General features: G+C 37.8%; 1 protein-coding gene and 1 long non-coding RNA gene across 17 annotated transcripts in view; one reads left to right on the plus strand and one right to left on the minus strand.

Annotated features, from left to right (window-relative positions):
• Positions 1 to 19,056, plus strand: part of Ampdeam (AMP deaminase) — a 47,387-nt gene extending 28,331 nt beyond the window's left edge. For 14 of the 15 annotated variants that reach the window (XM_076441372.1, XM_076441371.1, XM_076441370.1 and 11 more), the window contains 10 exons: positions 4,065 to 4,269; positions 8,970 to 9,156; positions 11,421 to 11,770; positions 13,100 to 13,297; positions 13,371 to 13,666; positions 14,489 to 14,615; positions 15,807 to 15,970; positions 16,045 to 16,339; positions 17,043 to 17,153; positions 17,868 to 19,056. In XM_076441372.1, coding sequence (XP_076297487.1) covers positions 4,065 to 4,269; positions 8,970 to 9,156; positions 11,421 to 11,770; positions 13,100 to 13,297; positions 13,371 to 13,666; positions 14,489 to 14,615; positions 15,807 to 15,970; positions 16,045 to 16,339; positions 17,043 to 17,153; positions 17,868 to 18,038 — 2,104 coding nt within the window. In that variant the 3' untranslated portion in view covers positions 18,039 to 19,056. The remainder of the gene's footprint in view (positions 1 to 4,064; positions 4,270 to 8,969; positions 9,157 to 11,420; positions 11,771 to 13,099; positions 13,298 to 13,370; positions 13,667 to 14,488; positions 14,616 to 15,806; positions 15,971 to 16,044; positions 16,340 to 17,042; positions 17,154 to 17,867) is intronic. The other variant, XM_076441373.1, reaches the window with a different exon arrangement.
• On the minus strand, positions 7,172 to 23,420 carry LOC143217312 (uncharacterized). 2 transcript variants are annotated; one of them, XR_013010778.1, is made up of 3 exons: positions 22,635 to 23,420; positions 7,846 to 7,936; positions 7,172 to 7,714 (listed from the first exon to the last, which is right to left on the minus strand). It is a non-coding gene; the product is annotated as an uncharacterized LOC143217312 (long non-coding RNA). The 2 variants fall into 2 exon arrangements; XR_013010779.1 differs by lacking the exon at positions 22,635 to 23,420 and adding an exon at positions 9,431 to 11,425.
• Between the last annotated feature and the right edge of the window lie 242 nt (positions 23,421 to 23,662).

Here is a 23,662-nt window from a genome sequence, read left to right on the forward strand (position 1 = left end):
GTGAACCACCCAGTATATGGAACTAGGCCTTTCTCGGATGTAAACAGATAGTTTTGAAGTACAAAACGTGTTTGTTTTCCGTTAAATTCTTCTTATTTTTTATTGTATAACATACAAGACTTCGGCAGTGTAAGTAAAGTGTAATGTAAAACACAAAAATAATTATTTAAATAAAAATAAATTTTAAAAAAATACCACGTTTTTAAAACGGACTAAAAAGCATAAAATAAATTTTTAAAAAACACCACGTTTAAAAAACGGACTAAAAAGTATAAATTAATTTTCTCTAGCCCCATATACAGATTCCTAACCCCATACAGATAGTTCTGAAAATTTGTGATTGTGAATTTTGAATAGCTATGAAAATACTTCTAAGATTTAAAATGAAAAACGTGGGGTAAAACATTGACTGAACGATGAGAAACAGACATTAGCGCTCCCTAGCGAAAAATGCCGGAACTATAGTTCTACCCAACCCACCGTCTAAGGGTGTACTTCGGTAAATTTCAAACTGTGTGTTTAAACACGTATACTTTTAACATAATAAAGGTTGCATTGACATTGTATGTGTCCCTGCAAGTGCGCTTGGTGTATGCTTTTTCTATAAGAATCCTAAATCTCTCGATATTTAAGAAAATGTATGTGTCTTGACAGTGGCAGCACTGTCGCGCCGCCCAATGCTTCTCGAACTCCGCTACATGCTGCCGAATAATGAAAATTACGTCTCGAAAAAGCAAAAGTAGGCCATATTAGACACTAAGCGCGGTTGGTCTTTTATCTAGCGATTGTGACTACGTAGGGGCCCCAAATGTGCATTAGCGAGACGTGATTTGAAATTTACGGGACCCTTGCAATCCTCGTGTACGTATACCTGGCCTTGGTCGAGCGAGAGTGTGGTGGCTCACTCACACCCACTAGATCCAGGTATACGTACACGAGGATACAGCATGTTAAAAAAAAATTTTTTCCGCGCCTGGTACCGGAGAAACCAAATTTTCTTTCGTTAAAAAAACATTCGTACCATAATCTCCCTATTTTTCCCATATTCTGCAAAGTTTCAGCTGTAATTTTAAAAAAATTTCATCGCTCTACCTCATTTCTATCGAAAGTTCTTTGATTTTGACTCGAGTTTGGTCCAAATTTTACCACTGTGGGCCGATGTGGCGCGGCAACAGCGTATTCAGAGATGTCAGGCAGCCGCTGTACGTGGCGCGCTAATTTCTGCGAAACACTAATTTCAAACACAGCTGCCATAGGTAAAAAATTGTTGCAGCGAGTTTATGGGGTACTCAATCGAATCGGCAGAATCTCTGCTTCGATCTGACGTTCGGATCATGGTATTACGATCATTTCTCGCCGAGATACACCGAGTTAAAGGAAAAATGGAAATTGTTTATTTTTTAAGCATATTTGCAGAAACACCTGGTATATCGAAATGTTAGTGAAATTGAGAAAACGAAAGGAGTGCCTTCAAGAGAAAGAAACGCTCTTTCTATTGCTTTTTTGCACAAGATTCTACGATAATTTTTTCGCTTTCTGGAGCCAGTTAAAGTTAAAAGTCAACATTTACTTTAATGTCGAATAACTCGAATAAAAAAAATCGCACAATAATCAACAACCACACAATTTACACAGGAAAGATAGCCCTTCCAAATGATATTAACGCGATTTATCAAAAAAATTTGTTCCTCCCCGTGTGATGTTCGAAAGTTGCACAAAATTTTTGTTAACCGTCAATGTTGTCTTCATCTCGCTATAACTTTGTAAAAAACCAACAATAGCAACAATTTGAAACAGAGCGTCTGAAACTAGAGATTTCAGGCTTTCAAACCGTTGTTTCACAATATCGATACAGCAATTTTTGACGGAGTTATGATCACGTATAGTGGGAGCAATTTTTCGGGTTCGCACAAATGATCCCTTAATTCTTTTGAGGAGAGGTATCCTCAGCAGGGCCGGGTAAAGCCAGCGAGGGTCCTGTAGCAAATGTTACCGCGCCGGGGGGGGGGGGGGGGCCCAGGTTTTGTGTGATAATAAAATGAAACACAATGAATGACCTTTTTTTCTTTTTTTACCAAAAGTTTCTGTTAACGGTACACAGGACTGTTGGCTGTTCCCAGATTTTAGAAGCCAAACATTTTCTGCTCCATGCGCGGAGCCCCCCGCATTAGCTACTTCTGCTCTTACGCTTAATCCAGCCCTGGCCACCGACGAAAAACGTCGACTTTTGGATCTTGGATTGTGTTCGGGGCCCCGAGCATTTGCCCAAGTTGCCCATAGAGTAACGCATCACTGCCAAGTTCAGTTTTATCAACCAAAAATCATCGAAATCGGAGAGGAAGCAGCTGTACTACAGTTTCACCAATTTCCCAGTGTTCTACATTATTTCAAAAAACAAAGTTGATCTTCACATGACCTTGAAAACGCCACCCAAATAAAAAGCTGATACTGCCCCACTCTTTCCCCCTCGAAATCCTTGGACACGTGTTTTACACTTTTTTCATATCTTTCATACTTTTCGAGATATTTGGCTGGAAAGTTTTCAAACGAACACCCTGTATATCTTTGCTACTTATAAAAATACGAAAAAATTTTTTAGACAAAAGTTGTACTGTTTAATCAATTAAATATAATGCAAAAGAGAAAAAGAAATTTTTTAAATGTCATTTTTTGAGATTTCAAGGTCGCGAATTTTTTTTTAAAATCAATATTTCATTTTGTTTCTAAATTGTTATAGTGCGCAAAAAGACAAATTCAACGATATGTAAACATATATGCTGATCATATACTGCAATCGAGAAAAGCGAGTTACAAAATTAAAAAATTTTCAAAGTCGATTTTTTTTCGAAAGTTTTTACAGATTATCTTTTCGTCCAGAGTGGCACCATTCTGGGGGTTGTCCCACAAAAAATTGGACTGTCGAAAAATAAGGTCCACCCTACTGTCCACTGATCTATCTCACCTACCCTTAGTAATTACTAGGGGTGTGCGGGTACCCGAAATTTCGGGTTCGGGTCGGGTCGGGAAATTTGTTCGGGTTCGGGTCGGGGTCCCGAAAGTTTGCAATATTCGGGTACCCGATGGTGTTTTAGAGTTATTTAAATCGAAATATCTCGTGAACTACTAACTTTTCGACATATATAGGTTAGTATTTTTCTATAACGAATGTCCAGCTGCATCGATTGATGTATTAAAAAATACCTCATTCTATTTAGAAAAGATATCGATGATCTTGGAATCTTGTAAAAAAATGACCTCGAAAATTTTTTACCTCACACCGTTACATGTGGCCCTTCATACAGTGTTACTTTGTCCTAAGAAGTTTTTTTGTACAACGAAAAGTAACGGAGATATTTAGGTGTTCTCTTTCTTCGGACTCCAGGGTGAGGACGGCAGGGTGAGTCCGTAGAAACGGAACTCCTAAATATCTCCGTTACTTTTCGTTGTACAAAAAAACTTCTTAGGACAAAGTTACACTGTATGAAGGGCCACATGTAATGGTGTAAAGGGAAAAAATTTTCAAGTTCATTTTTTTTTTACAAGATTTCAAGGTCATCGATATTTTTTTTAATGGAATGAGGTATTTTTTAATACATCAATCTCATGCAGCTGGACATTCGTTATAGAAAAGTACTAACCTATGTATGTCGAAAAGTTGGTAGTTCACGAGATATTTCGATTTAAATAACTCTAAAACACCATCGGGTACCCGAAGTTTATAAACTTTTGGGATCCCGACCCGACCTGACCCGATCATCTCCCGACCCGACCCGAGGCTCGTTTACCCGATATTTCGGGTACCCGCACACCTCTAACCGTTAGTAATTACAATTACGTTTATTCTGTTCATCGACCGGTTGGTGAGAGGACTGAACCAGCCGTGAATAATTACGCGATTTCGTTTGCCACGATATTCACGATGATCGTCGAGAGTTTTTAGCATTCTAAACATCGAAAAGGAATTATTGTATCGTATTCCCTAATTATCTATTAACATGTAACGTGCGTTTTACTACAATTTCTTTGTCAGAGCTAGAGGAAACATGTCTATTCTATTTTTCCAGAGCTGCCAAAGATCTAGAAGAACGTCGTAGTCACTATGAACCATCGCTTGGACCTGGCATACCGGATGACGTCGACCATATTTTCAACCTGGAGGAAAATGATTTCGTACCACACTTTCAAAGAGTTTCTATATCTGGAGAGGATACTTCCGGAGTATGTACAAAATTGAATCTCATTTCGATGAATTTTCAATACTTAGTTTTCGTGAGTACAGTAAATTTATTACTAATACAGATATCAGATCTTTAATTACACAGTTCAACCCACATTTGGCCAACTAACTTGCAGTAAGTTTAATCAATGTTTATCCCTCCTATGTGGTGTGCGAGTATTGAAAAAAAAAATCAATACAAAGAAGTACGTGTTTCAAATTTCAAAAAGGTTTCCTACATTACGAGTAATAGTTAAACAGTTGTTACATTACTTACATAAACTTATTCTACTCACTTTTCTAACAAAGATTTCATAAATCATTCCATTATGAATACGTAAATATGTGAGGTGTTGCTCAACAAAATTTCTAGGCGGCAAATTTAATTGAAAGCTTAATTTTTATTCTGCACATATATTGTACAGGAATGTAGCGAATACCTGAGAAAAAGTTTCAATAAGTTTTCGTTCGCATCAATTAATTACATATAGTATACCTATACAGCGCGATTCAGCTAATCAAATAAAACCATATAAATTACTTGTTAACTATTTGGTATATCAAAAAGTGGTCGGAACGGAAGTCTTACGGTGTCAAAAGTAGTATATGATGTATCAATTAGTTTTTCTGTTTTTATCGAGACATTAAGGTCACCTTGGGTTTTTCTTGTAGAGCGTAAATGTCAATTTTGCCATTGAATAAAGAATTGAACCCCGAGTAAAAACCACGAAACACTTCGACGTGTACCACAGAGTTCTGCTAATTCAATTACGTAATTGAATTACATTGTATTTCAATTAATAGTAATTAAATTACGTCGTGACTGAATTAATATATAATTGAAATACAATATAATTGAAACACAATGTATAATTGAAATACAATGTATAATTGAAATACAATATAATTGAAATACAATGTATAATTTAAATACATTGTATAATTGAAATACAATGCATAATTGAAATTCGCCCGCCAGGGCAATGCGCCTGTAGGGCCTGGTTGCGAGGGTGTGCCGTGGGCACGGCACGAGCAGCTAGTAAATTTATAAATACTAATTCCCTTCTGTTTGAAACCTTCACATGGATTTTTCAAAGTCTTCTTGCCTATTACTTCATTTTTCATAATTCAATTACAATGTATTTTATAATTGTACACCATTGCAATTACGAATTACATTGTAATTTAATTGAATAAAGATCTGAATTATAAATTACAATGTAACTGAACTACAATGTAATTCAATTACAATATATTTTATAATTGTACTCTATTGCAATTACGAATTACATTGTAATTTAATTGAATGAAGATCTGAATTTTAAATTACAATATAACTGAATTACAATGTAATTCAATTACTTTGTAATTATAATTCTGGAGTAATTCAATTGTAATTCTGCACAACTCTGGTGTACCACTTGCACTTCGATTGAGATCACGCAAATGTATTAATTATAAAGGAGAACATTTTGTTCATAAATCGCATTAAAAGTTCGTTCAATAGCAAAATTAAAATTTACCCTCTACAAGAAAAAACTCAAGGTGTCCTGTAAATCTCGAAACAGACTAAAAAAAATTAATTATTTTATTGTATGCTACTCTTGAAACCATACCACTTTCGCTTCAGCCATTTGTTTCATATACCAAATACTTTATATGTAATTTGGTTGGCACACTTATTGTTAGCTGAATCACTCAGTACACATACAGCATTCTGTCTGCGGATAGTAACCACTTTCCGGGAATTGTACGAATTTCCCTTGTATGCGGGGTGTTCAAAGCAATTGTCGGGATCTTTGAGACATTTTTTATGAAAATACAGTAATTCTTCTATAGTCGCGAAAAGGTTGTACACGTTCTAGGGGGGCGGGGAAATTTAGGGGCGCCATTTTGGCTGCAACTGTGAGAAAAATATTGATGTGTTAAATAGCCAATTAATAGAAAATTTGTGCTTTTATTAAAATTTAAATAAAATGATTTGATTTTTATTGAAGATAAAAAATATGTATCAATTTGTCTTTTTGTCCGGGGCGACGTAACCGCTAGAGCGGGCGCTGGTACCACCCTGTATACATATGTATATGTATGTTGGAATATGTTATCATGTTGAAAAAATAAAAGTCATAAAATTTCAGATCAATTGTTCTACAAATGGTAGAATAACATCATCATTTACATAAAAAATTGACACGAGGGACGGCGAGAGTTAAATCATCATAATATAATATTTAACCTATATAATTTTCATCGGAGAGTTTATAGAATAATTATATGTAAAATGCAACTGCATAAACTTTACTGTTCAGATCTAATACATTATGTACACAATATTCGATAAAAAAAAAACGAATGTTAGAATTTCGGAAGTAATAAAAATAAAATAAAAAAATACGATAAAATTAATTATAAAATAAAGTTTGTTGAACGGTGTAATTTACTCGATCGTTTGAATAAGTTCTCGTTTTAAGCTAGCTATAATAAGACTACTAACGTATAATTTATGTAAACAAAATAAAGTTTAAAATAATGACATTTCCGATAGCATTTTAGGAAATGCGGGAAATTTAAATTATGGGTCATTCTATGTGAAGGGAATCATTTTTGTCGCACTATGTCTCGGATTTTGCTGAAAGTAAAATTTGTTACAACCAGTCCCTGTGGAATCAATTCACAAGGAGAACCTCCGCCCTGTCCCTCACGGATTTAGTTGAGATTTTACCGAGTTATAGATCTCGTTCCCCTGATTACGAAAATACCCCATCATAGGGGCAGACACTCAATGCTTTCCGAGATATTTGCAATAAAAGTTTCATAACCGTAAAGTATCAGTTTGGTTCAGATTTTTATCAAGCAGTTTTTAACAGCAGCAAGCTGAACTGCTACGCCGCAGACCCGGGTTCGAATCCCTTCGTGGTAAATTATTTTTTATTGTATTAAAAAATACCTCGTTCCATTTAAAAAAATGGAGGTGACCTTCAAATGTCCGAAGTACCTCCACCTGGAAAAAAACTGTTATCGCCACCGGATGGCCCCCTTCGTACTGTACAATTTTATTTCAGCAAATATTTGTGTGAAACTTATAGTTTCGAATATATCTGAGGTGCTAATAGTGATTGCCCCACCCTGTATTTACCATAAAACCTTCAGTCTTTTTATAATCAAATATATGTTTTAATAATTACACTTGAACTCATTTATTTAAACCGCAGACTATAACATTTACATTTTAGTATTCAAACACTTTTCGATCAAATGCATGCATACATATGTATGTAGAAATGTGAAAGCGATTATAAAATGTACGTTACGTAGTAAACCCGGTCTTGTCTTTTCAAAGTGTCTATGAGCAGAAACCTTAACAGTGCTGCTTTACGTAGGAAACCTTAGTTAACAGCTATCGTCGGCCTCTTCTGTTGCCACTTCCACGTTCCATCATTTTATCGGATGCTCTTTGACCTTTAGGACATAGTTACTCCTGTTTAGCTATGACCTTCCCTGCGAATTTTTGTAATTGTAATATAATAAAAAGGATCAAAGTTATATAATAATGAAGTATGCAGGGTCTGTCCGGAAAGTAATGCGACCACATTTTTAAGAAAAAATTTATTGAACATATGACTACGTACCTTTAAAATTCTTCGAAGTAGGACCCTTGGGCGTCGACACATTTTTTCCAGCGTGATGTCCATGCTTCGTATGCTCTCAGGAAGGCGGTTTCTGGAACATAGTACCCTCGTTGTTGCCTCGTCGAGCACTTCCAACTAAAACTTTTCCGTAGTCGATTTTATAAACCATTCTTCTTTAAGAGAAAATAAGAAGTGAACATTGACAATGATGTGCAAATTGGGTCTAAGAGGATAAGCATATTTTTAAAAAAATTTTAAAAAGCCTATTCGTTTAGGAGATATAAACTATTAAAAATTTAACCGTTACACCTCCCCGCGCGATGTTCGGTAGTACCCACTCGGTTCCCACTCTGACTCATAAACGTTATGTCATGGTTTGATTGTTATGTCAATGGTTTGTAAGATATTCTTGCGCGTCTAGTTAAAAGAAACAATATTGTTCAACTGACATGTATAATATAAAATCGTCATAATGCGCTGTAGTGATGTTATTACTAGACTGCGGACACGGGCGGATCAAGACAAGTGGGGGCCCTAAGCGGTCAAAAATTTCGGAGCCCCTCAAAAAAGGTTTCAAGAAAACTCTCATTAAGTCATAATCAAGAAAGAAAAGTAATCAAACGTTCCACACAGTGCAACTTAGAGGCCATACACTTAACATTTTGATTACAGATTTGTTCGATTATTTCACCCAGAGGCCCTACAATGAACCTTTTTTTTTTAGCAAAAATATCTGTTAATGGTAGCCAGCGCTGTTACACAATTAGACAAACTAAACGGCCTAAACCCTAACTAAAGCCCTAACCGGCTGCTAAGTCCGCTTGACTGCGGTTCTTTATGCAAATTAATAATTGTCTGCATCGATTGCACGAAAACGAAACTAAATTGAATGTTATCTCTTCCCTTAATAAAGATAGAGGAGAAATCATATATCGACATATTCAATTTTTTAAATTCTCCGACAATTTTGAATTTCATCTACTCAATTTTGCTATAAATGCACGAAGATCCGCAGTATAATTATTACATTTATTACTGTGAATAAATCGCTGTCGGTAAAGTAAGAATTTAAAACATTCGGTACACACATGATTTCCTGAAATAATTCATCATGTATATTTCAGGTACCTTTGGAAGACCTCCAGCAAGCGTCACATATGTTGGTTCAAGCACTGGCTATACGTGAGAAATATATGAATAATTCTAGGCAAAGTTACCCTTCCATTACTTCACGGTTTCTGCGCAGTATCGACAAGAGACCAATAAATAGTGACGATGAAGTCCAACATGATGACCGTAAGGCTATCGCAGGTATGTATCGTAGTACCTATGCGAAGGTATGGGCTATTCCACGCTAACAATAAATGATAACACTTTATACATATACAAGTACAGTAATTCTTCTATAGTCGCAAAAAGGTCGTACAGTGTGTAACAAAATTTAGTGTCATGGTTTTGGCAGTTGGTTGTACACTGTACACCTTCGAATCGGTGGAGATTTGTTAAAAGAAATTGCCGCAAAATTGCCTTTGACCTTGAGACTCAAGGTCAAATCTATTTTATGCTTGTATCGCATTCTACTCACCATGGGGACCAAACTTGTCAAAGGAACCATAGGTCGCAACTCAACCGTCCCCTTAGAAAAGAATGTTAAATGTTCCTTTAAATTCCGTTCCTTGAGTTGAGAACCATCATGGTTTATGGCTGTTAACAATCGTCCTTGACCAGAAGCTTCGATGTGGCCACCATTATTTTGTAAACGGAACGGATGTAAACAAATAGAGGACAGTAAAGCCGCGCAAACCCAAAAGAGGATGAGCACGAGCAAGTGCAATTATACATACAGGGTGAGGCGCCAGAAACAGGCCACCTGAATAACTCGGCTGCTATTGGTGTTAGGAAGAAATGCATCAGATGGAACTTGCTTGGTTTCGAGGGGGCATTAATCAGATGTTAGTAGCTTTTTAGTAGGTGGACGCGTAAAGGACATATAAAAGGTCAACTTCATTTTTTTAAATGGAATGAGGTATTTTTTAATACATCAATCGATGCAGCTGGACATTTGTTATAAAAAAGTACTAACCTACGTATGTCGAAAAATTAGTAAGTCAGGAGATATTTCAATTTAAATAACACTAAAATACCATTACCGTCGTACTGAAGTTGAAGAGTTGATATTGAAATTGAAGTTGAAATTGAAAAATTGACATTGAAATTGAAATTAACGTTAGCGTTTACTTACTTGTGTACTACTACTTGTTATAACGAATGTCCAGCTGCATCGATTGATGTATTAAAAAATACCTCATTCCGTTTAAAAAAGACATTGAAAGTTTTTTCCCTTGCACCGTTACATGTGGCCCATCAAACAGTGTAACTTTGTCCTAAGAAGTTTTTTTCTACAACGAAAAGTAATGGGGATAGTTAGGTGTTCTGTTCCTTCGGACTCACCCTGTATATGTATGTACAGACAAATTGCAATGTAGTAGAATTGATATATTTTTGTTAATAACTTTTAAACTTTTAAACCAAAAAGGAGCAACGGCTATAGCCTCCTGTTGTAAATAATTGCCGTCAGTTGTTTGTATTTCATCAGATTTGATCGTTCTCGTGGATCTAGTTTCAAAATGTATCGTTCTCCATCGTAGAGGGTGTAAAAAATTGATGGTTTTTAGCAATGTCAGTGTTTCAGAACGTGCGACCCGAAACCCCATAAGAAAGAAAACATTCTGAAGAGTATATTCATCCCTTCGCATAGACGATTCTAAAGAGTACGGTTCAAATATTTTTGTCAAAACAATTGTCTCAAACAAGCATACTCTTCCCCGTCTGAAGAAACAGTCGTTAGAAATTAAATTTACGAGTATATGTGAATAATGTGTAATAATGTTTGGCTGTGTTTCCGTTTACGTCCGTCCTCAGAATTGCATGAAATTCTGTGAATAGGTTCTTTTTTGACTAAAATGATGATTGTCAGAAGGATCTTTGGCGACTCGAAAAAAATTTTTTACCATTTCAATGCTAGTCCCTACCATACCGACAAAATTTTTTAAATATTTTAATGTCACTCCAGAGTCTAAGTAGAGGTGGCACTATGGATGATTCAATCATGGATCACATGTGTGAATTTTTAAGGCGCTATGAGGTCAACAAAGCTGGTGATGATCCATTTTTGCAATTAATTAAAGATATTAAATATGTATATTCTGGAAATTAATATAAAATGTTCTCAAAACTTCAATCTTTAAACCAATTAATTGAATATCTACAATGGGAAGATTATGCGATCAGAATTAGTTTGGATTAGGTGGTAGGGGAGAGGGCCGGCTGCCAGGCTGGCCCATTCACGCATCCGAAAATACAGGAATGGTGTCGGTAAGATAGGGAGTGACATTGCAATGGTACAAAATTTGTTTTCGAGTCGCCAAAAATCCTTCAGACAATCATCATTTTAGTCAAAAAAGAACCTATTCCCAAAATTTCATCCAATTTTGAGCACGGACGTAAACGGAAACTTCGCCTAATGTATAATTGATTAGTGCTAATATATTGTTTTCTTTATATTTTATTCGTAGATCACCCTGTTCACGCGCCTGCATCTAGAGGGGATCCATGGGAATGCGAATTTCCTCCGTCTAAAAATTACAAGATCGCTCCTGTGAATGGTGTATTCAATGTATATGCTAACGAAGAAGATTTTCTTAACGGAAAACCAATTCCATATTCGTATCCAGATTTGGCAATTTTCGTTAGAGACATGAATCTTCTTTGTACAATGATTGCTGACGGCCCTTTGAAATCTTTCTGCTACAGAAGACTGAGTTACCTTTCGTCAAAATTCCAATTGCATGTACTACTGAACGAGCTTAGAGAACTTGCCAGTCAAAAGGCAGTTCCGCACAGAGATTTTTACAACATCAGAAAGGTCAGTATAGCAAGAAATACGTACACAGTGGACAAAAAAATAGATATTACATGTTAGCAGCAGCTTATTTTGGAGGAAATCGTAGGCAGATCGCCCGACGCTATTTCGCTTTCGGTTCAATGTAGCCGATACTTACAATTAGTAGACACGGCGACTTCCGAGGGTTGGTAGTCCAGTCGCCAGGTACTTTTAACCGGAAAGTATTCCGAACTTAATGAAATTTTGACACGTCATTTCGGGGTACTCTGGAGAGTCGAATCTGAGTTTTCGACCTCGAAGATCCTGTGCTAACTTGGGGAAAGGGAAAAAATCACGATTTTTGTTACCCGTTTTTGGTATTTTGCCTATAACTCAAAAACTATGGGTCCTATGAACTTTTTTTTCATTTTTGACCCAATAGAAATGTTTCTCAAAATAACATTTTGAGCCACACATTGTGACATTTAGCAGGAAATTGCAAGTTTTTGGCTCATAACTTTAGTTTTTCAACAGTTCTGAATCATAGGACATGGATCGCAATTCTAATATCTGATGTAACTTGATTTATTTTGTGTCACAATGTGTGGCTCAAAATGTCATTTTGAGAAACATTTCTATTGAAATTTAATGCTCTTTACAAAAATGAAAAAAAGTTCGTAAACCCCATAGTTTTTGAGTTATAGGCGAAATACCAAAAACAGGTAACAAAAATCGTGGTTTTTTCCCTCTTCCCAAGTTAGCACAGGGTCCTCGAGATCGAAAACTCAGATTCGACTCCCCAGAGTACCCCTAAATGACGTGTCAAAATTTCATTAAGTTCGGAATACTTTCCAGGTAAAAGTACCTGGCGACTGGACTATAATGCAAAGACTGGGTTTTGTAGTAGTCAAAATCGCTAGATGAAAGATCAATCTGGGGTGCTGTTTGTCACAAAAGTCCTTCTTTTACGTTTCCGAGCAATGGTTTTTGCAATATTTGGCTGTATGTTGCCCGTCAGATGGCGCTGCAGTCATGCCGGCGTACTAGCCTCTCCGACGGGCAACATGCAGCCAAATATTGCAATACCATTGCTCGGAAACGTAAAAGAAGGACTTTTGAGGCAAACAGCGCCCCAGATTGATCTTTCATCTAGCGATTTTGACTACTACAAAACCCCGTCTTTGGATTATCGAGAAATCAGAAGTGGAATCCCGGACCCTTGCAATCCTTGCGTACGTATACGTGTTCTAGCGGTGTGTGAGTGTTCACGCGCGAGCGTCATCTGCTGGAAAAGCCCCTCTTAAATGATTGAAACCTATTATGAAAGAAATGGTTACGACAAAATGAATTAATACCTCATTATTATTGTAGGTTGATACACACATTCATGCAGCCTCGTGTATGAATCAGAAACACCTTCTCAGGTTCATTAAAAAGACCCTGAAGAATCATGCGAATGAAATCGTTACATGCTCAAAAAACGGAGAAACAATGACCCTTCGAGAGGTGTTTCAATCCATGAATTTAACTACTTATGACCTCAGCGTCGACATGTTAGATGTTCACGCAGTGAGTATTGGCCAATATTTTACTTGCTACAATCGTAATGGAATAGTCTATAATTCATATGTACTCTTTCTAGGATAGAAATACGTTTCATAGATTTGATAAATTCAACGCTAAGTACAATCCTATTGGAGAAAGTCGACTTCGCGAGGTCTTCTTGAAAACGGACAATTATCTGAATGGTAAATTTTTCGCAAGCATTATTAAAGAAGTCGCCAGTGACCTTGAAGAATCGAAGTACCAAAACGCAGAACTACGTCTCTCAATTTATGGCAAAAGTCCTGAGGAGTGGGACAAATTAGCTAAATGGGCTATTCAGAGCGATGTATATTCAGACAATGTTCGTTGGCTCATTCAAATTCCTCGACTCTAGTAAGTTATTCCTACTTACATACGTTAGTGGCAAGCATTAGTAGTAATAATAATCAGTATTGTGCCTCAATTACGAGATACAGGAGCTAAATATAAACCTATATTTCTCACTAATAGTTTGAATGTAGTAACAATAATATGTTAATACCCTTAAAGTATTAAGTTTCCACCGTTTGAATTTGCACTTACTAATTTTTATCATGAATTTAAAATCCGGAGTGGGCTGTGTTTTTGTTTACGTCCATCGTCAGAATTGGATGAAATTTTGCAAATTTTTTTTGACTAAAATGATGATTGTCAGAAGGATTTTTGGCGACTCGAAAAAAAATCAAGATCACCTTGAGATCTGTGTAGCACGTCCACCTAGAGAATTTTAAAAATATTATTTCATATACAGCCAGTGTTTCGATATCGTCCAGCATTTTTCGTACGATGGATGGCCGCTAGAGGCGCTGCGCGGAAAAAACAGTAACGTATCTATGATGACGAGGTAGTGGAGCCCTGCGCCCTGCGCCTTGAGACAGTTATATTGGCGCGGAAGTACCGAAACACAATCTGTTCTGGACAAAAAAACTTCAGGACGTGTCCTACAAGTTACAAAATATACACAAATGCACATGTTATACATTCATTTTTCAGAATCAAATCATACAAATCTTTTCAAATTCTGCGGGGTGCTCAAGGTACCACATTTTATCGAGAAGCTTACGTTACTGAGGCTGCAAGCGCCTCTAGCGGCCACCCATCGTTCGAAAAATGCTGGACGATATCGGAACACTGTATACAGCTGACATATTAATCGAAAATTGTTTTTGTTTTCAGTGATATCTTCAAATTGAACAAGTTGATGACAAATTTCCAAGAGATTTTAAATAATATCTTTCTTCCACTCTTTGAAGTAACAAATGACCCCAATTCTCATCCAGAATTACACAAATTCCTCCAATATGTAAGTAATTTTAGATGTATGCCATTCGAAGTCTGATTATGAAAGCAGAAATGAAAAAGAAACCTATTATAGCAATTGAGAAACTCATTAAATTAATACTACTTTAGAAATTTTGTTGCTTTATAAATAGTTACATAACGAATACAATTATATTACACTGTCCAACACCAAATTTGTTTCACAAATTACTATTGGGTGGTTTTTATGAAGTTTTTTGTGCTGATTCCGAAACTGTCCTTAATTTTTCTACCAGACGCACAGTTTTTGAGAAACATGCCTTTGAAAAAAATATCATATTTTTCAACTTTAAACAAATATTATGATGTTATTATAAAAGATATTGAATTGATCTTTACAGCAAAAGATTCTGTAGACTTTCCCGAATACAGTGATATCCAATATTAATACATTATGATTGTCTAAACATGTGTAAACAATGATTAAAGACGGAGAGACACCACTTTTGCACCAATTTTTGAGGATATTTTTCAATTTGTCTCAAAAAGTAACGGTCCAGCGGAGAATCGAACTATTCCACCCGATAGAGCAGACCTTTATCTTGAGAAAGCACCATTTCAAGTCTAGAACATCGACATTTCTTTCGAACCAGAAAGCAAAATATCTTCGCGGATATCTAGAACGAGCGATCGCAGCGCCACTAGCGGCGAAGATATTTTTCTTTCTGGTTTGAAAAAAACGTCGACCATGCAAACTTGAAATGGTGCTTTCTCAAGATAAAAGTCTGTTCTATCGCGTGGTATAGTTCGATTTTCCGCTGGACCCTTATCTTTTCAGATAAATTGAAAAATGTCCTCAAAAATTGGTGCAAAAGTGGTGTCTCTCCGTCTTCAATGGTTGTTTAAACATGTTTAAACATGTTTAAACAATCATAATGTATTAATATTGGATATCACTGTATTCGGGAAAGTCTACAGAATCTTTTGCTGTAAAGAACAATGCAATATCTTTTATAATAACATCACAATATTTGTTTAAAGTTGAAAAATACGTTTTTTTCAAAGTAATGTTTCTCAAAAACTGTGCGTCTGGTAGAAAAATTAAGGGCAGATTCGGAATCAGCGCAAGAAACTCTATAAGATCCGCCCAACAGTAATTAGCAAACATAAAAAAAGTTGAAATTTGTTGAACGGTGTTATTATTGTTATAACATTATCTTAATCCTAATTATAGGTAATAGGATTCGATTCTGTTGACGATGAAAGTAAACCTGAAAATCCTTTATTCGATAAAGATGTTTACCCACCAGCAGAATGGGATGATATTGAAAATCCTCCTTATGGATATTATCAATACTACACTTATGCTAACATGACTGTTTTAAATCATTTTAGAGCGTAAGTTTCCTAATAATTACCTGTTTTATTTATTTGAATAACATGTACATAACATACAGCATGTAATTTTACAGCGATCAAGGGTTTAACACCTTCGTTCTTAGACCTCATTGTGGCGAAGCTGGTCCAATTCAACATCTTGTGTGTGGCTATATGATGGCAGAAAATATTTCCCATGGGCTTTTACTCCGAAAAGTACCAGTACTACAGTACTTGTACTACTTGGCACAAATTGGAATAGCTATGTCACCTCTCAGTAATAATTCTCTCTTTTTAAACTATCATCGCAATCCTCTTCCAGAATACTTAGCTAGAGGTTTATGTGTAAGCTTGTCTACGGATGATCCACTTCAATTCCACTTTACCAAGGTTAGTGCGATACAGTTTAATTTATATAATTGCTAACAATGCTTTGGTAATTATAAAGAATAGGGCACTCGTCGCCGATATTGATGAGCTTGAAATATGATGTCACGGTCATTCATCTGAATAAGTTTTTCCTACACATATTACCCCACCACATGCTCTTATGTAGTCACCAAGGTATTCAAAACAACGTTTGTTAAATTCGAGTTATGAGTACTATGCGTCCAACGAAAGATGGCACAGAGAAACTAGGTAGCGCGTGGTATCGCTACATCATGCTACACGTCCTCCGCGTCAGTCGGCTGTCCAAGGTCGCGGAACCTCGAAGAGCGAGTGGCGGACCTACGGCCGGAGATTGTCGGCGGTTCGGTATCGGTGACTCGAAGTTCGCGGCGTTCCGACCAGTGAAGCCAGAATGAGTGCCGAACGGCGCTCATGTACTCTCCTCCTACCCCTTCCACTATTCCATTCCAGCACCGTGCGCAGGCGCACACTCCACGGTCCCCATCGCGCACGTGCAACGTGTCATCTGGCATCACTGGTCCCGGGGACCTTCTTGCCATCTCCCTACAATAGATAATCTCTTTCTCTCTCTCTCTCTCTCTGTCTTTCTCAATTTTATATAGACTATAAATAACAGATTACAAATTATATAATTGCAGAAGCTGTTTCATTGTTAATACTTTATTCAAATTTTGTTTGTCAGGAACCACTAATGGAAGAATACAGTATTGCTGCGCAAGTATGGAAACTCAGCTCATGCGATATGTGTGAATTAGCACGTAATTCTGTACTTATGAGTGGCTTTCCACACAAGGTGCGTATACAATTTACAACTCTATTCTGTAGTTACCTCTCGAAATCGTTAATAGACTAGGAAAAACAAAGCCGGCAGAAGCTGCCTGGCAGATGGAAGGAAGCTCGGTCTTGGATTCTGCCACCCCGCAAGATGGCAGCACGAGACGGCACAGAATCTCTCCCCACCACCCCGTCAGTTAGAGAGCATTCCTGTTGCTATTGCTCTCTGTCTCACTCCCTGATCAGTGTTCCAATTGAACCCACCGTTTTTCGCGCATGCGCGGCAATTTCAGCCTCAGTAACGTAACCATTTCGATGAAATCGGGTAGCTTGAGCACCCCGCAGACTTCTAAAAAAGAGTTTTAAAAGTATTAACAATACTTACCTCGTTCCGCGTCACATCTCTCATCCATCAGTCGTCCCACCAGTAACACCGGTACATTCCCGCAAATATAACTGCCTCAAGGCGTCAGGGCCCTGGCCGCTCTGCTGCGTTATTGTGGATACGCTACTGTCCTGGCCGCGCATGCGCGAAAAACGGTGGGTTCAATCGGAACACTGTCCCTGATCTGTCTCGGCGTGCCAGGACCGAGCTGCCTTCCATCTGCCCGGCAGCTTCTGAGGAGGATGCTTGGGAGGAGGATACCGGGCAGCTGCGGACGCAGGTGCCCGGCAGAAACCGAGCATTTAGTTATTAGGCTAGTTAAACTAATTGCTTTCTATTATTTTACAGAGCAAACAATACTGGCTTGGACCAAATTATACTAAGGAGGGAGTCGCTGGTAATGATATTACCCGAACAAATGTGCCAGACATTCGAGTAGCCTATCGTTACGAAACGTTAGTCGACGAACTGTCGAATATTTTTAAAGTCGTTGAGAAACCTGAGGCCGTTTCATTTTAACCGTAACCGTAATATACATATTATTCTATCAAGTCCATGAGATTTGATAAAACTATATTGAAAACTATTTGCAGCGCGAACTATAACTAATCATGTGATTTATGCTAACGATCTTTGTGAACTTTAAATGACTCCTTTGTAGAAGGTATTACCTTTATTGAATGAATGACGGATATAGAAATTATTTTTTTAACGCTAGTTGTAAAGTCATTAAGTGCAATTTAAATAATCTTGTTTAGATAATGCGTGCCCGTTTATACTGTCTGTTCGCGCCTAAATTACACCGTTAGTATTTATAATGGTAACTAATTATCTCCGTAAGTATCGAAGATGCTCGAGAAACGTGTTTATATGGACGTTGAATGTCGAATATTTTATAGTGCCATGTGTCACCATGATCTCCGCGATCGGTAATAGGCTATTGGGCTCTTTGTGCTAATTTATAGGCCAACGCAACGTCGAGTTGCTGGCTATATTTCATCTCCAGCAGATGTATGTCAGCTAAATCCCGACCATAAATCTTTTCGAAGGCTGAATGGCATATTCCCACCTTTCTTCACCTTCGAAAAATATGCCGACGCGATATGTACGAGGGTAGTCCCAGAAGTACCCGACCTAACAAAAAAAACACAAAAAATTTGGGAAAAGCTAACTTTATTTCTCAACTGAGTCTCCTTTTAGCTCGATACACTTTTCCCAGCGATGTTCAATAGCTTCGATACCCTGTTTACAGTGAGATCCGTCGAGTTCCTCAAAATAGCCATCAATCGCAGACTCCACCTCTTCGTTGTTGGCAAATCTTTTACCACCGAGCCATTTTTTCAAGTTTGGAAAGAGAAAATAGTCTGAGGGGGCTAAATCTGGCGAATAGGGTGCGTGAGGAAGCAATTCGAACTTTAACTCATTGATTTTGGCCACCGCGATCACCGGATGTGTGAACTGGTGCATTGTCCTGATGGAACAACACTTTCTTTCTCGCTAAATGCTATTGGTGGCTGTCAAACAAATACTAAACAACGTAGCGTCTTCAGACTATAAACTAAAAAGCTTTCTAAAGATTGTACTTTTGGCTATAGTAAGCTTTCAAATAACAACCGCCCAGCTATATGTCACGGTCGGGTACTTCTGGAACTACCCTCGTATATACCCAGATAGCACACCGGCTCGATTTTGGCCGGGCCCCAGTGCACGCTAATGCGCGCATACCACCTGCAGAAACTCGAGCCCAGGGCCAGCAGGCCGGGCCGGTAATTCTGCCCATTTGCAAGATTGCAAGGATGCGGGATTCGCGTTCTCATTTCGTGATAATACAAACACGGGTTTGTTTTTAGTAGTCAAAAACGCCAGATAATCAATCAATCAAGCAATCGTCCTCAAAAGTCTTATTCTTTTACTTTAACGACATCTGCCACATTCATGCGACCCACCCTGTGTTCTGTATACCGGCATCGACTTGATTGGTCACATTAGTGTGGCCGTGCTGCCCTCTCAAAAACAGGCTGAATCCTGGCCCGGCCTGCAGGCCCTGTGCTCGAGTTTCTTCAGGTGATATGTGCGCTTATGGCGCGCACAGGGACCCGTCCAAAATCGAGCCGCCTGGGCCTCGAGCAGCTCCAAGCGTTGTGTTGCCCGTAATCTGCAGGTCAGGAGCTCTGCAGGCTCTGGCAAGCTGGGCCAGGGGGCAGGCTGTGCTGACTGGGTGCATATAAAACAAGGGGCTACATATAAAACCGACTTTGTCAACAATTCTGAAATGGAACGTCTTGAAAACCAATCGATGTGAACTAAATATTTTGTAGCTCATCCGATTCTATGAAAAAGCACCTACAAATGTATCAAAAACTGTTGTAATCACACATAAAAACGGATGTTGGCACACCAACAAATGTGCCCCTTGTTGGTGGACTAGTCGTGTAAGCACTACTTTCGTATCTTCAATGTTTTACAAGATAATTGATTATACTATTGTATTTAAGCGCGGTTAATCATGTACTATCACTAACTTTGTAAGTATACGATCTGTAGGTATTAAGGGCCTCTTCTCCTAGCAGACGAGACTTCTCCTAGTACACTCACATACCGCTAAACCACGTATATGTACACGAGGATTGCAAGGGTCCGGGATTCCACTTCCGATTTCTCGATATTGCAAAGACGGGGGTTTTTAGCAGTCAAAATCGCTAGATGAAAGATCAATCTAGGGCGCTGTTTGCCTCAAAAGTCCTTTTTTACGTTTCCGAGCAATGGTATTGCAATATTTGGCTGCATGTTGCCCGTCGGAGAGGCTAGTACGCCGGCGTGACTGCAGCGCCATCTGACGGGCAACATGCAGCCGAATATTGCAAAACCATTGCTCGGAAACGTAAAAGAAGGACTTTTGAGGCAAACAGCGCCCTAGATTGATCTTTCATCTAGCGATCTTGACTACTAAAAAACCCATTCTTTGCATTATCGAGGAATCAAAAGTGGAATCCCGAACGCTTGCAATTTTCGCGTACGTATACGTGGTCTAGCGGTGTGTGAGTGTACCCTAGCGGTGTGCGAGTGTTCACACGCGAGCGTCGTCTGCTGGAAAAGACCCCCTTAATGATTTAAACCTTTCTGTTTTTACATTTGGAAGCATTTGAGACACAAAAGACGAGGTGCATGACTATATGTAATGAATATTTTACGTGGTCCTTCTACGAGGTGATTCCTGAAGGGTGGATGATTCTTGAGGTCATTTTACGTAGCTCTCTCCTTTGCGAAAATATTCTTCGCGGTTTTGTTGAGAAATTATTAATGAAAAACGCGGACCAAACAAGGCACGACGGCAGCGAACGGATCAGGCTTGATGAATGCCAACGCCACTCTCAGCGAGACCTGTCACCCTGCCTTGATTGGTCAGTGTCATTCGTTACTAACTCCTTCATTCATTTTCGCAAAGGAGAAAGTTACATAAAACGACCTCAGGAATCACCCATTTCAAGGAAGTACAACATTTTTGGGACATCCTGTATAAAGGAAAAGAAACAATCAAAAGTGACGAGATTGTGAAAAAGAAGCTACATATATGAAACATTGATTAATCACGTAATCGGTACACACTAAAATTCAAGTAAAGGTGCATTTCAATTACTCTTAGTTCGCGTTACATTTTGCAAAGGGGATCTACTAAAATATCTATTACATATTGTTAATCATTCTATATATTACTGCAGATAAATATAAATTAAGTTACAGGGAAATGTCTTTCACTCATATTTCAGAAGTTTGATATAAGACAGCGATACATAGATAGATTCATGTGAAATTGTTCACATATGTTGACCAATACGATAATAGTTAGGTATTAAATAGGTTTAAAGTTTGAACTGTTCGAGTTTTCAATATGCATACTAAATTAGATGTTAATATGAATTAAACTAATATATATATATATGTATATATATATATATATATATATATATATATATATTGTACTACTTTTATGTTATACAAATGTATAATATACACTAAAGAAATAATTAATTTTTTTTATGTCTCAGTTTCAGTAATGTTGTCAGCCCAATTTTTTGAAGTTAGTCTTATTAGTTTCTTATCTTTTTGTACATTTATACAGCCCATGTGTATGATATTTGTTCTCGACAAATGTATCTTCGATTTTCGAACGGATTGTGTGTTCTCTTGTAAATTGTAAAACCTTATTATAATGTCTATAAATTTTTATTACAATTAATGAGTAAACATTTTATTTGGAAGTACTAAATTCAATATTTAATCTGCAAGCAACAGCAAATGACAAATAATAGTAATATTGTATTGCCTTTATTTATTAATTACCTTAAAACAACTGGTATGCAAATAAATTACCTACATACCCCGTAAGCAATCTGCTCGATTTTGGACAGTAGACTGTGCCAGCAGAGTACCATACTTCTGCGCCACGTAGACCTTTTTTTCTGAGTAACCGTTCGAAAATGTCGTCTGTCCTTCTTTTAGAAAATTTCTTAAGGAAGGTATAGGATAATAAGAATGCTACGCTGACCTGACATTTTCACCCCTTGCTGGGTAAAAGGACGGATGACGTTTTCGAACGGTTACCCATCGACTCTGAGTACCAATCTGCAGGAAAAACTAAACATGTGTTTGCCATAAATCTTACGGCGGTCCTTCTCGCATTCTGTTTTTCGTCTAACCGTCCCGTCGTTTTTGTAAACGTGCTACAGCGTGCATTTCGAATTTCGACACTCTAAATGCCCTTCCTAAATTCTTTAGAAAAATCTTGCGGAAAATCAGTATCGTTCGAGCCTCGGTAGAGAGAACATCTACAAAAACTTGTCAATTCAAAGCTAACGGTTGCTATTAGCTGTTTTTGATAGTGATATTCAAACTAATCACTAGACTGCGGATCTTTATGCGAAATGAAAGTTGGCTGCCGCTTTTACAAGGGACAGGAGCCAGACAGATATTTGATTCTTACTCTGTGATCATTTTAAGAAGTTGAAAATAATACATTGGTGTTTTGAAATTATTTTAATCTCTCTACTGTCTTAAAATGCACCTTCTCATGTTTGCTACAAATGCATGAAATCCGCAGTCTAGTGATTGCATTACCTGATTGTTGTGATTTTTGCAGCAGTACAAGGGATATGGCAATTATTATGGTAATTGTGCATAAAAGGTCCCACCTCACCGATTTTGATAAAATTTAAATATGTTGTAAAACTCAACATTCTGAACAACTTTTTCCTATACATGTAACCGCCGCTCAGCCTTAGTTTTTGAGAGATTTGCGAAAAACTGCAGCTACTACTACATTTAATTTTGCCTATACGTGCACGCCCGTGCTGTGCGTATGCTTCAGCATGATGCGACCGCTCGTCAACTGTTTCTACAGATATATCACTACGATCGTCGGACGATCCGATATACCGCGTGAACTTTTTAAATCATATGATGATGAAGAATGAGTACATATTATATTACGACGACACCACGCACACACCCACCCAGTGCTTAACACGCACCCAGTGTTTCTAAATTATACTCTAAATTCTTACGTATTTTCACGTGCTGATTACGAATATGATATTGAAAATTTGCACAAATGTTAATTTCTTAACGGAAACCTCCTTTTTAGAAACATTGGGTGCGTGTTAAGCACTGGGTGGGTGTGTGTGGTGTCGTCGTAATATAATATGTACTCATTCTTCATCATCATATGATTTAAAAAGTTCACGAGGTATATCGGATCGTCCGACGATCGTAGTGATATATCTGTAGAAACAGTTGACGAGCGGTCGCATCATGCTGAAGCATACGCACAGCCACGCACAGCACAGTGTTCCGATTGAAGCAAGCGTATGAAGCGTAACCACTGTAACCAGTGCTGTCAGATGAGGGGAATCACGCCGATATGAGGTACCCCCTCTCTGATGACCGGTATTTCGGTATTTCTTACGCCCTCTAGGATATATTTTAGCTCCATCCAGAGAAACAGAAGGCCAACGACGGCATTTTGTCGGTAAAGAAGACCACTGAGGAGATTCTCGTCGCGATGCATCGGTGTGAATGCGAATTATTACGAAACCATATCGATTATTATTAAATGTTACATTCTCCGCCATATTTCAGACGATGTT

This window comes from Lasioglossum baleicum, chromosome 16 (assembly GCF_051020765.1).
Source record: "Lasioglossum baleicum chromosome 16, iyLasBale1, whole genome shotgun sequence".
In the NCBI taxonomy this organism is placed as follows: Eukaryota; Metazoa; Arthropoda; class Insecta; order Hymenoptera; family Halictidae; genus Lasioglossum; species Lasioglossum baleicum.